This window comes from Simochromis diagramma, unplaced genomic scaffold, assembly GCF_900408965.1.
Source record: "Simochromis diagramma unplaced genomic scaffold, fSimDia1.1 OVJJ01000320.1, whole genome shotgun sequence".
NCBI lineage: Eukaryota > Metazoa > Chordata > Actinopteri > Cichliformes > Cichlidae > Simochromis > Simochromis diagramma.
In genome coordinates this window covers 2291158-2307656 of record NW_024386773.1, presented here as the reverse complement: position 1 = coordinate 2307656, position 16499 = coordinate 2291158, and the positions used below count along the sequence as shown (strand labels likewise).

At 40.4% G+C, this 16499-nt stretch overlaps 2 protein-coding genes and 1 long non-coding RNA gene across 8 annotated transcripts in view; 2 read left to right on the top strand and 1 right to left on the bottom strand.

The window, feature by feature from the left end:
* The window catches only part of arhgef3 (Rho guanine nucleotide exchange factor (GEF) 3), a 33300-nt gene extending 21604 nt beyond the window's left edge, over positions 1-11696 (top strand). For all 5 annotated transcript variants that reach the window (XM_040003274.1, XM_040003266.1, XM_040003294.1 and 2 more), the window contains 9 exons: positions 2876-2983; positions 3572-3829; positions 4528-4590; positions 4680-4776; positions 5733-5809; positions 5901-6158; positions 6472-6642; positions 6946-7135; positions 8099-11696. In XM_040003274.1, the coding sequence (XP_039859208.1) occupies positions 2876-2983; positions 3572-3829; positions 4528-4590; positions 4680-4776; positions 5733-5809; positions 5901-6158; positions 6472-6642; positions 6946-7135; positions 8099-8772 (1896 nt within the window). In that variant the 3' untranslated portion in view covers positions 8773-11696. The remainder of the gene's footprint in view (positions 1-2875; positions 2984-3571; positions 3830-4527; positions 4591-4679; positions 4777-5732; positions 5810-5900; positions 6159-6471; positions 6643-6945; positions 7136-8098) is intronic.
* LOC120715983 lies at positions 2265-5397 on the bottom strand. The gene is made up of 4 exons (XR_005691784.1): positions 5109-5397; positions 4653-4766; positions 3577-3799; positions 2265-2977 (listed from the first exon to the last, which is right to left on the bottom strand). It is a non-coding gene; the product is annotated as an uncharacterized LOC120715983 (long non-coding RNA).
* Positions 11697-14744: 3048 nt separating the features above from the next.
* The window catches only part of tasora (transcription activation suppressor a), a 28927-nt gene continuing 27172 nt past the window's right edge, over positions 14745-16499 (top strand). For both annotated transcript variants that reach the window (XM_040003154.1, XM_040003146.1), the window contains exon 1: positions 14745-15685. In XM_040003154.1, coding sequence (XP_039859088.1) covers positions 15418-15685 — 268 coding nt within the window. In that variant the 5' untranslated portion in view covers positions 14745-15417. The remainder of the gene's footprint in view (positions 15686-16499) is intronic.

The window sequence follows — 16499 nt, the reverse complement described above, 5'->3', positions numbered from 1 at the left end:
GCGGGGTGAACTTAAATCGAAAGGTGAAGGAAAAAAGAAAATTATCTCAGAGGTTGATTTATTTTTAGGCAGCTGGTTCCTGACTGTGAGAGCTGATGGTTCCTGTGTTCCAGTAGGTCAGCTGACAGTGAGCTGCCGGGCAGAGCTGCACACACACAGACACACAAACACGCTGATTTACTGTAAGTCTGCATTCAGTGCAGATAACCCAGAGGCAGTTTCACACTAAGAGATATGTACCCTTTCCACTGCAGAAACTCCAGGTGCACACCAGGTGTCCCTATTGTTTACAAGATGCCGTCCTAATCAGGGCTTTGAGTCTGTCTGTTTACAGACTCAGATCCATCAGACTCACTACTACGACTACAAATAACCAAGTGAAAAAGTACCTAGTCTTTAACAAGCCTTTTTAGGCTTAAATGGATTTTTAATTAAACAATCAGCTACCACTTGCAACATATTAAATCTTATTTTCGATAAAAACTGAAAATGGAGCGGTTGCATCTCAATGCATGTGCCATAGAAAAATATTTTTGAGAGATTTAACATGTTGAAATACCTTAAATCTGATATTTTCCACACTTAAAACATTAAGCATAAAGTATGAATGCTGGGGTGACATCCCTATGTAGACACCTTTGCTTATTATTATTATTAACTGTGTGCATTGTTATTAAACGAGCTGTGATGCTGATTCTGCTTTACACTCAACCTTCGGTAGTTTGTTGTAACAAAATACAGCCATAAAGATGTCTTTTTCCAGTTAATTTGCAGTAAATATAAACATTAAATAACCATTATGTTCATCAAAACTTAAAATTGAGCAAAAACATTTTGACCGTAAAGTTTATTCTGAGCATATAAAACACTGTTTGCGATGAATGAGACTAAAAACTCTCCAACAATTGAAGGACTCGACATGGTTGTTGTTTGTTTTGTGTCCCTGTATCACAGATATTGCATTGCTGATTTGGATTGGTGTTTTTTTTGTCAGCATCTAGCCCTCTCCAGCAGTTTTCCAATGCATTTAAGTACCTGTAGGAGTACTTTTTTTCAGCCAATAAAAAGAACAAATGCAGTTGAATTTTAAATAATTTCACTCCCCGTGGTGTTGATATTTGGAGGCATCATGACAAGAAAAGCAGCCCATCACATTTTATTTTAAATCATTCTAATTACATTTTTTACCACCTCGAAAGAGGTTGAGTTGGGTTTTGAAGAGAAAGGGAAGAGATGGATAAAGGGGAAAAAGATAATGATAACATTTAAACACAAGGGGAGTCAAAAGAGGAAGGTAGAGGAGAAAAGGTCAGTGAATCATGGGAACTTCCCCAGAAATCTGAGCCAATAACCTAATAAAGGGATGGTTATGCGGTTTTTGGTAGTCCTGCATAGGGCTGTGCGATATGACCAAAATCTCATATCCTGATATCGTCCGATAACGATATAAATCACAAAAATTTAACATTTTCTGTAAATTCTGTGAATCTCCGGCGGCTCGATTTGCGTGAAGTGTTTCCAGCTGAGAGTCATGTACCTGGAGTTGAGTGTTTTAACCGATGCATGAAACTATATATTTTTAGACATAATTTGTAACTTAAGGTTTGAGTCTAAGGTTTATTTTTTTAGCACCTGACGGCTCTTTTTTTGCTTCTTATCCGTAAATATTTTGCATACTCTTTCACATGATGCGGTTTATTTTGAAAAGTCTCAACAGGATCTTGAGCTTTATTGTGAAAGGTTTACGTTGTTGTTGCTAAAGACAACGCATAAAAACAGGCGCTTGTCCGTCTATAGTGTGGTTATATTAAATATAAGAGAAAGAGAGAACTTTAAGAAATTAATATAGCCACTACAGTGACCATCAAAACGATGAAAAAAATATTGCCGTAAACGTTTATTTTGCGACACCACGAAACAAACAATAGCGTAAAATGAAACATAGACGTTTTTATATGGTCATCCGATATATCGTTATATCAACAGCCCTAGTCCTGCAGCGCTTTTAACTTTGCTCACATATGAAAATACATACATGTTTGTTCATTTATCATTATGAAATGATCATTTTACTCTTTTTATCTTCATTATGTCACTGCATATAATGAGGTGGCAAAAACGGCTGTTTATCAACACCAAATAATTGAATAATAAATACATATATTCTTCGTCTTTGCAAGCTGTATATTCATTGATTCAGACAAAGTAATCAATAACAGGCACTATTAGTGTCATTCTTGATGAAAATTTATTTAAAGATATGTATGAAAACTTATTCCATTGACTCCAAAGTGTCACTGCACTAAAAAATTTTTTATTTATTTTTTTATTTACAAACAACAATCTACATGTAATCTCAATAATATAGAACTAACATGGATGTCCACATTCGCTTTGAGATCAGCTGCTACACGTAATACATGAATTTGTAGGGATTTCAGTGTTATAAAAATAATTGGCTAAAGCAAAATCCATGTTAAATTTAAGCTTTACATGAAACCACAACAGCCTCTTGTCTCCATGATCATCCAGTCTCACACAGTGACCATAACAACCGTCCTGTTTAGTGTGTGCGTGACATAAGTTAGTGAAACATGACTGCGTGTGTGATAAAGTCTGGTACTGAGGGAAAGACTTTTGAGTCATGCTATTGTATAATATGTCAACAAACCAGAGTCGGCTTTCCCACAATCAACTAGAACATTTGCACACACAGAAACCTCTGACTGGCTGATATAAAACAAGAAAAATGTCTGCTGGTATTGATGTTTGGTTGATTAATTGGTGTCCTTGTTAACCCTTTGGGTCGTTTGTATCCCAGGTGTGTTGATTTTGTGAGATAATGTAACCATGTGGCTCTGTTCACCCCTTCCAGGAGCCCAGCACCAAGCGCAGTAAGCCTGTATCCCGGGTAGCGTCTCTGGCCAGCCTGCTGCCCCCCGTCAAGACAACGCCGCTGAAGAGGATTGGCCAGACACTGCAGGTAAACCAACAATCACATGTCTTCAGTTTTTTTAGTAGTAGGTTATTTAAGATGGGAAATGAGAGTGGCTCTTATCCTGCTTCCCATTTTAAGTATTAGGTTTGATGAAATTAGATCAGAGATCTCGTGCAGGGGCAGCTATGAATCCTACAGTTTAGAGTAGAAAATAGCAGTGAAGTGAGTGTGGAAGTGCCTTAAAACTACATTCTTTCTAATGGCAAAAAGACGACTGGTTACACAGAAATCTCTGAAGATATCGCCGCCTTATGAATGTGCAGCCAGATCCTGTCCGATTTCAAAACACAAAAATGGCAACACCCAAAACACTCAGCTTGACTTCAATAGCAGGTGACATTACAGTATACTGGCACCTATGCTGAGGGAGTGGAGGGAGGTCATAATTCAAAAAACAGTTTTATAGTCAAGTTATATTATTTAATAATATCATTTATGGGGAAAATTGATGATTGATGAGTTTTTACTTCCAGAATCAGGGATGGCAACAAAAGTTTTAGGCTACAGAATAGTACAATTTAACAAACAGAAATAAGTTCTAATATATATTTAAACCATCTTCTGTTTCTGCAGCGTACCATCAGTCTTCGTAATGAGGCAGAGAGAGCTGCTCCTCCTCCTCCTCCTCCTCCTTCCTCCTCGACAAAGACACGTGTTATCTCAGCGACACTCTCGAACCCTTCGTCCTCCATGACTGCCCCGAGGGTTTCAACCTTTCAACCAGCTGCTCCGGCCTCCAAGCGTCGGGACAGCAAGCTGTGGAGCGAGACATTTGACGTCCGACTGGGAGCAGCACAACCTCTGAGCCCCAAAGAGATAAAACGACAAGAGGTGAAAATCAGTGAATTTTTATCAGTTTATTTCTTATTTCAAAGTGTTCAGGTACATTATTTCATTTCATTATTCTAATTTAAATACTAGAATATAGTCTCAAGAATGATCAGTAGAATAGAATAGCTCCTTTTTGTCACTGTACATGTACAACGAAATTTGAAACACTGCCAAACAACAATGATGAATGAACTTTTTGGCCTGAATCATAGACTGTATGTATAAAAAAAAAAAATGGAAGTAGCCAATGTTGCCACCCATTTGTTTTTGGACTCCACATTTAATCACCCCCTGACACAGAGAGCTGCTAATTAGTGATAAAACTAGAAAAAGAAAAAAGAGAACGTCCCCCATCAAAATGAAGCACAGCGTCGTGGACCAGCTGTACAGGCACCAACACCAGAAATGAGTCCAGTCCAGTTAAAGGGCCTCATACCTAACTTCACCATAGAGCCGTTATAAAGGGGGAAATATCCATAGATTCTAAAGCTGTTTATATACCACACTGTAAACATGTTTGTTTCTGCTGTAAAGTTGGGCATTTTAACATGGGAGTCAATGGGGCTGACTCACTTTGTAAGTCAGCCTCAAGTGGCCACTCCAGATACTGCATGTTCATTTTTCAGCCACTGAACCAAACTAACACTAAAGTCAATCTGTAGCATTGAGTTCTCAAAGTAATTGTTCTTCCTTTGCAGGCTATATTTGAGCTGGCTCAGGGCGAGCAGGATTTGGTGGAGGATCTGAAGTTGGCCAAGAAGGTGAAGTAACTTGTTTATTTATATTTCAATGAAGAACTTGCCTTCAGTGTCAGTATAGTCACCTGTGTTTCTTTATGCGTGTGCTGTAGGCCTACCACGACCCAATGCTCAAGCTATCCATCATGACCGAGCAAGAACTGAACCAGATCTTTGGTACTCTGGAATCACTTATACCTCTGCATGAAGGTAGGAAAATATTTTAATTACCACCATTTACAGCATCTTTTCACAGGAATCTTTAGTCATTTGCATGATCTTTATGTAGACATACAGATGAATGACATATATAACAACCTTAATCCTCTTTGTATAAAAACAATCTGTAATGGATGTTTGATAATTCATTGCTTTCTTAACTAAAATTAAACAGAGCCTCATTAGCATTCAAGTGGAGGAGTCATGGCAGTTAAAGTAAAACAATTAGTGATTTAGGCTGGCCACGTTTTTTTTGTTTTTTTTCTTTTGTTGTTGTTGTTGGTTTTTTTAATTTTTGGTCGATACATTTTTTATACACTTACATATTATCATGTTAGGCTGTGTGCAGGCAGGCAGGAAAAAGGACCCAAAATGCAGGACTCTCAAAGACAGGACTGGAACTCAAAACGCAGCTTTATTGCTAGAAAAAAACTCTTAATAAATGAAACCCACCAAAACACAAAACAAAACTCTGAACGGCGAAACTAATGACTGACATGTATCAGGCGCTTGAGACAAAACAAACAGCTTACAGGGCTTAAATACACAGTGGAGCAATCAGGAAATGGAAAACAGGAGAAAGGCACAGCTGGGAGAACTTAAGGCTAACGAGACAGGGGGAAGTAAAAGTGAATACACTGACATAGGATGGGGACTATCAAAATAAAACAGGAAAAAAGAAACAATTTACAAAGACGCGGACTTGAGACAGACTGAAAGAATATAACCCTTAATACAAACCAAAACATAACTCAAAGAGCTGTGTCAAAATGACCCAGAACCATGACACATATTTACACTTCTATTGTATAAAATATTAGAGTTTAAGTGTAAATTTCATTTTGTGGAGTTTTCCTTTCTCTGTATTACTTGATGCCCTTAAAGCATCCATTATTCTCACTCTGACGTCTCTTTTTATAAATTTTAACTTTTCTGTCTTACCTCAGATTTGCTGAGTCGCCTCCGAGATGCCAGAAAACCTGACGGGTCCACAGAACATGTAGGACATATTTTAACTGACTGGGTGAGCGTTTTTCTAATCAACAGACAGCGGAATCCAGATATTAGCTCTTCACCAAGTATTTATCAGAGTGTTTGTCTTTGTATCGCTCTAGCTGCCCTGCCTCTCTGCCTACACGCCGTACTGCAGTAACCAGGTCAAAGCCAAGGCTTTGTTGGACCAGAAGAAGCAAGATCGGCGAGTCCAGGACTTCTTGCAGCGTTGTCTCCAGTCACCTTTTAGCAGGAAGCTGGACCTATGGAACTTCCTGGACATCCCCCGCAGCCGGCTGGTGAAATACCCACTGCTGCTCAGAGAGATCCTCAAGCACACAGCCAACGACCACCCAGATCGACAGCACCTGGACGAAGCGGTGAGGAAAACTAAGATTGCAATACTTCATCAGTTTGGGTCACCAGATAAAGCCTTTAAAAAGACTAATACTCATGACAGTTACATAAACTTGCTTAGTGCAGACATGTCTCAAGACGCACCTTCATCCCAAAGACAGTCGAGGGACAATAAGGCAATAGACAAAGATGCAGACAGAGAAAATCCTGGCTGCCTCTTCAGTGTGGGCAGAAGATTGAGAGCTGTAGAAGTCCATGACTGTCCAACCATCCATCAACTCAGCTGACCACAAATGTCAGATGAGATAACAGTGTGTTTGTGTGTCTGTCCCACAGATGCTGATGGTTCAAAGCGTGGTAGCGGACATCAACAGGCAGACAGGAGAGTCGGAGTGTCAATACTACAAGGATCGTCTGGTGTACACAGAGGACGGACAAAGGGACGAACTCATCGACCGCTCCAAGACCCTCAGTTGCCATGGAGAGCTGAAGAACAACAGAGGACTCGTCAGTACAATTCTACAACTTTATCGTCTTCCCTTCCCCATTTATCCATTCTTTAATATATCCAAAGGTCAAAATGGACCTCAAAGTTATATAGCATTATATGAATTTTCATGACATACGTGAGCTTTTTAAAGGTGATTCCTTAATTTGGTTGACTTTAATGCTATACAGAAATGCTTCTAATACTTTCATAACATTACCATTTTATGACCAAAATCACTCATAAATATCATCCATATATTTTATTGGTATCTCTAGAGGAAGAAATTAAAACCTGTACTCTGTCTGATTCTCTCTTTCTAGAAGCTCCACGTGTTCCTTTTCCAGGACGTCCTGGTCATCACCAGATCCATGTCGTCAAACGACCAGCCAGTCGGCTATCAGCTCTGCCGCCAGCCAATCCCCATTCGTCAGCTGGACCTGGAAGACCTATCAGATGGCGAGATAAGAGTGGGCGGATCCATCAGAGGGGCCTTCAGCAACAATGAACGAAGTCAGTACTGGACACAGCTATTTAAATCAGTGTCAGGTGTGCTGCATGCTGAGGATGTCTTTGTGACCAAAGTTAAGGTTACAAAAGTGTTTTTGTAGTTCTGCGTGGTAGAAACTAAATGTGTCATATTCCGCACTCACCACATGAACTAGTATGCTGATTGTAAGCTAGTATTTAATGTTGGACCTCAATGATCTTGTCCTGAACGCAGTGGACGTCCGTGTAGCCAAAAGATTGAATGTCTAGTGTCTGTGACTGAAACCAGAGGAACCTGTTGTAGCACTAGATTTACATGAGTGATTCCAGGATTTTTTAAACTGCCCATTCTGGGAAGGTAGCTACACTTTATGGGTGTCCCTGAATGTGCCACATGAAAACAATCGTGAAGTTACAATTTTGATAAGAGGTGTGTCGTTTGTCAAATGACTCCAGAGACAGAAAAATGCATTAAATTATATTAAAACATGCTGGTAGAGCTGTCCATGTGATAATCAGTGGGTGTATAAAATCAGAGTGATTAAAGTTTGTATTATGTTGGATTTTATGACCTGCGTTATCTTTTCGCCTGCCTTTAAAGGGCTGTTTTAAGGGTTAAATCCATTTTTTAGGTTCGAAGTTATTGTTAGGGTTCTGAACTTAGTAGTGACAATAAAAATGATAGATGTATTGACGTACCATCAAACCATGATGTTCAGGTTGTGATCTAGTGAAATGGTATATCAAGGAAAACTAAGAGACTTTGTGCTGTGCTATGAAACTTGTGCACAGCTCACTTTTGCTTTAGTAAATATACACCTTTATTGGTCATTTGTTTGTTTTTGTTTTTATTTCTGATAATAATTTAGCAACAATGTTTACATATCAGTTTATTCTGTTTATTATAGGATTTTTTTTATCAAATTCCAGCTTATGTTCACCACCTCTGTCTCCTGTTTCTTCTTCCTCATTTTCTCCTCCACACAGCAAAGAACTTCTTCCGGGTTTCATACCGTACTGGAGGCCAACTGCAGAGCCACTGCTTTCAGGCTAGTGACGCCTTCAACAAACAACAGTGGATCAACTGCATTAGACAAGCCAAAGAAGCTGCAGCACTGACTGGAGACCAGCTGCCACAGACAGGACATTGTCCAGAGACGGGGGTCAATGAACAACCAGGGCCACCTGTTGAAACAGTGGGGCTGTGGGGTGTGAAAGGACAGGGCTTGGAGGGAGAAGCAGGTCTGCATGGACAGCAAGAGCTTGGACTGAGGGATGGAGATGGGTTGGGTTTAACTCAAGAGGCAATGACGGGGAAGGAGATGGAGGCAGATTTGGGTTTGCATGGTAAGTCAGAGATGGACGGAGCACTACAGCTTGTGATCAGTGAAGCAAAGACAGGTGTGGAGATGGAGGGAAATCAGGGTGTTGGTGTGGAGATGGGAGCTGAACCAGGAGCCACTGTAGACTTTAAGGTGGATGAAGCGGGACAGACTCTCAGCAGATGTGAAGATGCAGTCTCCATTTCCCTCCTCTCCTCTTCAATTCCCAAACAAGTGGAGGATGAAGTGATGGAGGAGGAGTGGAGCAGTGCTGCAGAAGAAAGAGAGGATGGTATGGACACTGGCGAGATGGACTCACTGCAGTGCCACAGGTGCTGATAGGATGGCAAGAATCAGGACTGGAACTAAAGTCAACCAACTTTGGTATTTAGTAATGATGTAACTAACAAAAAGCCAAATGAAAAGTATATGAACAAACTTCTTGAGAGAAGTCACGAGACCAACCGGTGCTCACTGCTCACAGACATACTGCTCAGAATTAAGCTGAAGGTGGTAAATGCTTATACTGTGATATGTATGTAAGATGTTAAGTCCAGGAGATATGGTGAAGTAACAAAAATGTGCTCCAGGTGAAATAAAGACTCAGAAAAGGCCAAATTCAAACAACATTAGATCAAAAACATTAAATAAAGAAGACAACTGGCCACTGTATCTGATGAGAACAGAGATAAGATGACAGCAAACATTACACATTTAGAAATAAGTATATCTCAAGGAGATTAGTCAGGAGGATACACACTTATTCTCCACATCGGAGTAAACAGTCACTCCCTAACAATGTAAAAACATTGTTAGGCAGGCAGTGAGACACTCCTCTCCCTTAGGTTAAATACTCCCAGGACAGTCTCACTGCTGCACCCACTCTGGTTGACCCACGGATGCAAAAATAAAAGTCCCTATAAAAACCTTGGTGAATTTAGAGTTTTGACTGTTTAAGGAGAATTGAAAAAGTGAAATAGAGGAAATGATGTTAGCAGTTGCTAAATGGTGTGTGCAAAGGTTGGTCATAAGACTGAGGATTGGAAGTAATCGTCTCCCGTGCTGCTATCTGCTGTGTTCTAACTGCAGTTAGCCATGGATGTTGTTAAGAGGACTGGATACCGCACCCTGTGGAAGTTGCTCACCAGGCACACACTGCTGAAAGATTGCTCAAAGGCCCTCCCTCACAGGTTTCCTTTCCAGCTCCCCCCTGGCTCCATCATAGCTAACATTAACTCACATTTTGTACTGGACCCGCCTTTGAAGAAATAAATCCTGTTCCAACCACCCCTTACCAGCAGCAGAGCTCAACAGTCTTTATAGTGGTGACCAGGCTGAGAACACTACTTTCACCGAATGATAACAAAACGTATGTCTCCATTTACTGTAGAAATCATCAGTTATTTGGTTACTCTTATGTTTGGGGTTATGAACACAGAAGTATGGGGGTTGCTCCTGGACAGGCTTCTCCTGGATAGGCTACTGCTCACCTCACTGGTCCTGTGAGGTGAGCAGTAGTGGAAAACAGAAAACTGGGAAATGTGAAAACACTCTTAATTGTGCCATCATCTCATGTATTTTTGCTCATTGGTATATTTTACATACCAATTCTGTTGTATAGATTGGTGGAGACACAGACTGTATGTAAAACGTGGACTCTTCTGGTTGGAAAAATAAGTCTGCAGAATGCCATAATTTCAGTCTCCAAAACTAAAGAAGAGATGTGTTGGATGGTTTGTACCAAACAGGAAATTACAGTATTCTTAGATAATTCCTTTAAAAGCAAAGCAACAAATCCCCTACTTTGAGCCCAAAAGCCCCCCCCCCCCCCCGTTCAGTTGTTATGGAGGGCAAGAAACTATTCAATGAAGCCAAAACATTAATTGTACCAGGCTGTAAATATGTGGTTGTTGGGCATTTTTGCATGGGGAGACTATGGGGATTGATTTCCTTTTGGAGCTAGCCCCAAGCGGCCATGAGAGGAACTGCAGTTATTGGCATTTGTACATTGGCTTCATTTTTCAGCTCTGGCGGACGTCACTTGGTTTTCATCTCCTGTTTTAGTTTTCTTGTCAGATGTGGGATCGCTTCCTCCTCTGCTACTGTGTTTCAAAAACTTTTTAAAGCATGTCTGAAAACACTGGAGAGAACTCAGCTGTACATTCACTTTTAATGAGTTAGCAGACTTTATTTATCTTCTGTGTTCTGTAGATTTACAGTTTTTATCATGTATCCCAACAATATTTTGTTAAACTGAAGTAGCCTGCAGCAGCTGAAGCTGCTGCTAAGTGAAATGCTCTGTGTTCAACTCTGCATTAAAGAAGGAGCCTGTTGTACATGTACTGTATGTATATAAAGAATGTATATGAAGTATTTGTGTAATATGAATGAAGGGGGGAAAAAAACCAAGCGCTACTGTTTGTTATATTCGTGCTTACATATTACACACAGAATGATTGCTGTCAGCTCCGTCAATGTTAGCAAGGCTGAAGATGCTAATAATGACATTTACACTTAATTAAGGCTGCCATTTTTTTTAAATGAATTACAGTACTGTGTAAAAGCTTTGAACCACCCCTTCATTTTTCTATATATCTTGCTAGGGCAATGGGAAATAGGTGCAGCACTTTATTCAAACATGTAGAAGCGTACATGGAAATAGTGTTTATAGGGCAAAAAAAACCCATGGAAAGTCAATATTTGGTATGAACACCTTTTCTTAGGCAAGTTTTCTAATAATTTCTTTATGCAGTCTTCGGGAATAATTTTCCATTCCTATTGAATGAAATGCAAAGCTCTTCTTTGGATGTTGGCTGCTTTTTGCTCCATTCTCATATTTTTGTAGATTAAACCAAAAGAAATGGGACCAAATGGTGTATTTCTGCTTACTTGTTATATGTAGACAACACTGCTACATCCATTGAGTTAGATGCATTTTTAGTGCTTTAATGTTTCATAGGTCAATGTGAAGTGGTTAAATAAACAGAGAAAAACATTCTTCTGAAAATGTTCAGGTACAAGGACTGGACTGAAAATTAGTGAAATAGCAGCAATTGTCCAAAAAGACTAATTTTCCACTTATTGGGAGCACAATGTAAAGAAATGAGAGGTGGCTCAAAACTTTTGCAAAGTCCTTATAAGAGGAGATTTGGACATCTCTGCTCAGAGAACACTAACTATTGTGCAAAAACAAACAAGGTGATTATAAGTTGAAGTATTATTGTCTGGAACAAAGCATTAATAAATTGTTTTAATAGAAAGCCTTTCATTGGATGGATGGTTACTGTTAGTTTAAAAAAAATTCCTATCGCCTTGCACACACAGAAATGCAATCACTCAAATGCACAAAAGCTACAGTTACAACAAGCTATTCTGATTGCCTTCAAATCTTCCAAACCAGGGGTAAGTCAAACAACAACAAAAAAAAGACAGATCACGACGGATGTCATTTTCATGGCATTGTTGTGCACCAACAGGAACCACTGCACACGCTGGTGCATTTCATCTTAATACCTAACGGCAGTCAAAATACAAGTGACCTCCACCTAAAACCATTCCTGTTTTGGAGGTTGTCTCATTGTTGCACTTCTATTGCACCTATTGGTAATTTCATTAACACCAAAGCAGCTGAAACTGATGAACAACCCCTCTGCTACTTAAATTATCAGATCAATGTCCAAGAAGTTATATTGACTTGTCACTATACTATGAATAAAAAGTGTTCCTGTCATGTTTTTGAGCAGTGTACATCAAGGAACCCAAACAAGTTCCTCATCAGGTCAAGGCTCCACAGTCTATTTACACCTACAGTCCATTGACCACCCTTTCAGTGATGAGAATGTGCACATCCTGGACAGAGAGGACCGCCGGAGTAAAGAAAGCCATCGATGTAAAAAGTAAAAACCCATCTCTGAACCAGTGAGGGGGGTTTGTACATCTTCCACCACAATGCTGTAATTGCAGCCATTTCCCGGCTTTCTGTGAATGGACATTGATCGATGGTCATGTAAATTTGCATATTAACGATCATGAAACTGAGCTCACAGCCTATTGTTAGTCAATGGCCATTATGCAAAAGTACTTTTCAAAGGTATAGGAAAGCTACAGTCAGCTGAGACTGAAAAAGTCACTTAGACGGGAAATATTTCTCTCACAGATGTTAGAACATTGTGTGATTTCCTTACAGAGCACGCATTAAGACACTCCAGCTTAGTCCACTACTGCGAATTAATGTTAACCGTGCAGTGCTCATTACAACCTCAGAATAGCATGACATCATTTTCGTTCACTTGCTGTAAAGAAATATTCTCAGTATGAAATAATTAGATCATGTACAGATAAACTGACTGCTCAAATAACAATGACGCATTGGAAATATTTCAAAACGAATCTCACGTTTTCCCTCTCAGTTGTTTTTCACTATAAAATACGTTTATTATAAATATACATTTATTTCCAACTGGAAAATACAGAAACTGTATCTTTAGAAAGCAAGAGACACCGTGTGCTAAACTACATTTGATGTGTCTGTTTGTATTACTTGAACCAGCCAAACCAGAAACAGTAGTGCCGTTTATGCTCGCCCCCCTGCTGCAGAGCTGCCTCGATGGCTGGAGTATTTGACTGTCTGTCCATATCAAAGCATGAACAAGCAGGATGTGCAGGAATAAAGGGTACATTGTGTGCAGGCGGGATCTCACTGCGGGACGATTGGACATTGTAAATGAAGGCGGTCAAGGCATTATCTACCTGCACCAGGCACGTGCAGAGGGAAGGGCTTGAGCACCCCCCCCCCTTTCCTGATGGGTGCCCAAAGTGCCCTTTTGTTGAGGCAACTTAAAAAAAAAAAAATTATTATTATTTTTTGTGTGTGGGCGTGCGGAGTCCTGTCTGTGCCCCTCAACAATAATGTAAACTATTAATCACAGTTTTGCTGAATAAAAGGATCTGGCTTGCATCAGTCACATGATCACATTTAACCAATGATCGCTCTTGACGGCAGAACGCGCTGGTTACGGGCCGGGCCCGGGAACGAGCTCACGGAGAGCACGCGCATTTTTTGCAGTCCGGAGCTGTAGGAGAAACACAAATTAACTCAGAGACACAGACTTACTATATTTCTTCCATACAGACTGATGCGACAAAACCAATAAGTAGGTGTACAGCGTACACTGTAGTCTATAGCACACAGGAGTATTGGATTATTACGTACACGTTGGTAAGTTGTCTTGTGGCAACTGACAAACTGAAACAAATGAGCGTGCTGTGTGTGCAACAGCGCGACAAACATTACCTGTCCTTTTATTAACTGCACATGTAGTGCTGGTCATAGCTGCTAGCTCACTGGTTAAGGCTGTCATGGGTCTGTAGCTCTGTCCACCGTTTTAGGGAACATATTTAGTTTTAAAGTAAGTTACCGGGCTTTTCATGCCTTTCTGGAGGGCTTATATTTCACTAAAAAACGATCTAATATGCATGTCCACATAATTATGCATTATTATAATATTTTAAAAAACACACGCTGTATTTTAAAGAACATACATTAAGAAGCAGATTATATTATATTTATATATATTAAATAAGACAAAATTTGTTTTTTACAGCAGTAAAATTATTGTATCTCTACAGTTTAAAAATGTAATAAGCTTTCCCCCTGCACAGAGTGGATAGTGAAACAAATGGAATCATCATAATGACATTATTTCATATTTATTACTTCCCCCTCCTCATTGCTTTATTATTGTAGCTCTAGTAATAAATAATAATGTAAGGATTCTGGATCAGCACAGTGATGCCCATAGTATATACAGTATTCTGAAGAAGGTCTAAAATGTCACTGTGTGTGCGTGCATGTGTTTGTTTTATGTATATGGATTTTTTAAAATTATTACTCATGATATAACATTGTCCAGACATGCCTGGTAAGGACATGAGGAGGAAACAGTAGGAGCTGTGTGAGGCTACTAAAGGCAGTGCTATAACATTTTTCTGTCATTTTATTATAGATTAAGTGCAAGAGTTGTTAGGTATGGATAATTAGATTATAGTTTATTGCAATAGCAAGTTGTGCCTTGTTCTCAGATAGACAGCAAGTGGAGAGTGATATATGAAATGATGGGATGGAAGGAAGAAGAGAAGCAAAGAGTGATTCACAGGCAGAGCCTAATTTATTTCTCACAGTTTTTTTTGTTGCCTTATGGTTCCAAGCGCTGTCACCAATCTTTGCATTTTGTTATTATGTCATGATACTTGTTTAATCAGCTACCATCTCTCCTATGGACTTTTTAATGTCTACAGTCTCAGATCAACACAGCCCTTCCCTCCAGCACTATCAGCAGCAGGAGCAGCAGAAACCCCTCAACAGCAACATTGTACCCATCAGGTAAAACATAGGCTACGTTTGCTTTGCATTGTCGCCACCTCACAACAGTGATATAGTATGATGCGATCCCATATTAGATTCTTGATGAATGTGTGTTGTTGTTATTCAGCCTGGTTCAATGTGCCCCTTTTTAACTTTGAGCACCCGCCCCATTTAGACGTCTCTGCACGGCCCTGCTGCTCGGCTTCTTATTTTCCCTTTCAGTGGCCCTTTATACCACCATTTTGTGCTACACCGTGGAAAAACATCGTGGGAACTGTCGCAGTTTTAGGCTCGAGGCTTTGTCCTCCCTGAACCCTGACATGCTTTATTTTACCGTTTATTTACCCATCGCTGTTCTGCGTCCACTGAAACCGTAATGAAACTGTGGGGATGGGGTTCGTTTTCCAGAAGATGGCAGCATTGAGATAACCAGGTGCAGCTAAATCTCAGTGAAGAAGATCTGCGCCCACAGGAAGCATGGTGCGGGTTGAGTGCTGCTCCGACTCCCTCCGCTGCGGGATTAGGAGGTAACAGCGGTGTCATCGCGGGACTGTAGCAGAGACGAGGTGCCGGAGTGACGGTTGAGGAGAGACTATTCCGTTACGTCCAAAATACATACAATGGACGACAGCAGCCGGCCCCGGAGGGAAGCAGGTCGTTCGAGGAGGGTGTCTGCTGCTGCGGAGCTTGGAGCTAATGTTAGCCTGCAAGATGGCGAGGTGATCGACCTGACCCCTTCCAGAGAAAGTCAGCCTGGAGCGGACAGACCGGGCGCTGCTGGCGGGAGGATGGAGAGGAGGAACTCGGCACCTCACATAGTCCATAAGAGGCATATGCCCAAGGAGCCCTACAAGTTCCACATACCGAAGAAAACTGAGGAAAAGAAAGGTGGGCCATTGTGTCTGTATATTAGTAAATTTACACCATAGCATTCAGGACTTCTCTGTGCTAATTTGTTTAGATTTGTTTTTTACACCTGAAACACTGCCCTGAACCTGAGTTAGCAACGGGGAAGTTCCATTATCGGACGTGCGAGTATCAATTCGAAAACGTTGTTTTCTCTTCTTACATCGCACAACATGACGGTTGTGTCCACAAATGTGTATTTCATATGTCCAGCCCTACTGTCACCATCAGTTTTACGTGTATCAAACTCCGTACAAGCTCCAGTGTGTTTGAGTACACGGTTAGGCTTAGTGAGGGATGCTAGGAGTTAGCGTCACCAGCCAGTTAACATTAATTACATGCTTGTAAGTGCAACAGGTATTTATTTTTCACTTTATAGATGATTTTAGGCTGTTTGTGAGTGAAAGTAAATATCCACGCATTCATGTACGAAATTTTAAGCTGCATTTCCCCTTTATGTTGACATTAGCTTCTGCTAACGAGGGTTAGCTAAAGCGAGGTAACCGCCTCCTTGTTTACATTCCAGTTATAAGTGTCCAAGTGCTCACATGTACTTTGCGCTTTCTGCTCTTGTGTTTATGGCTACTGTTATCGTGTCGACCCTAAAATGGGATCTTGAGGACATTTTTTTGGCGCTTTTTACAGAGTCTACTATAAGATTAAGGCTAAAAGTTAAATGAGCTTTGAGATAAAGTTTGGTGTTGTGCTTTTTAGGGATTGTTGGTAGGTCAGAAAGATGTAAGCCTGAGACCATGGTGATTTTATTTTTGCCTTGATTAGCACCAAACCAACACAA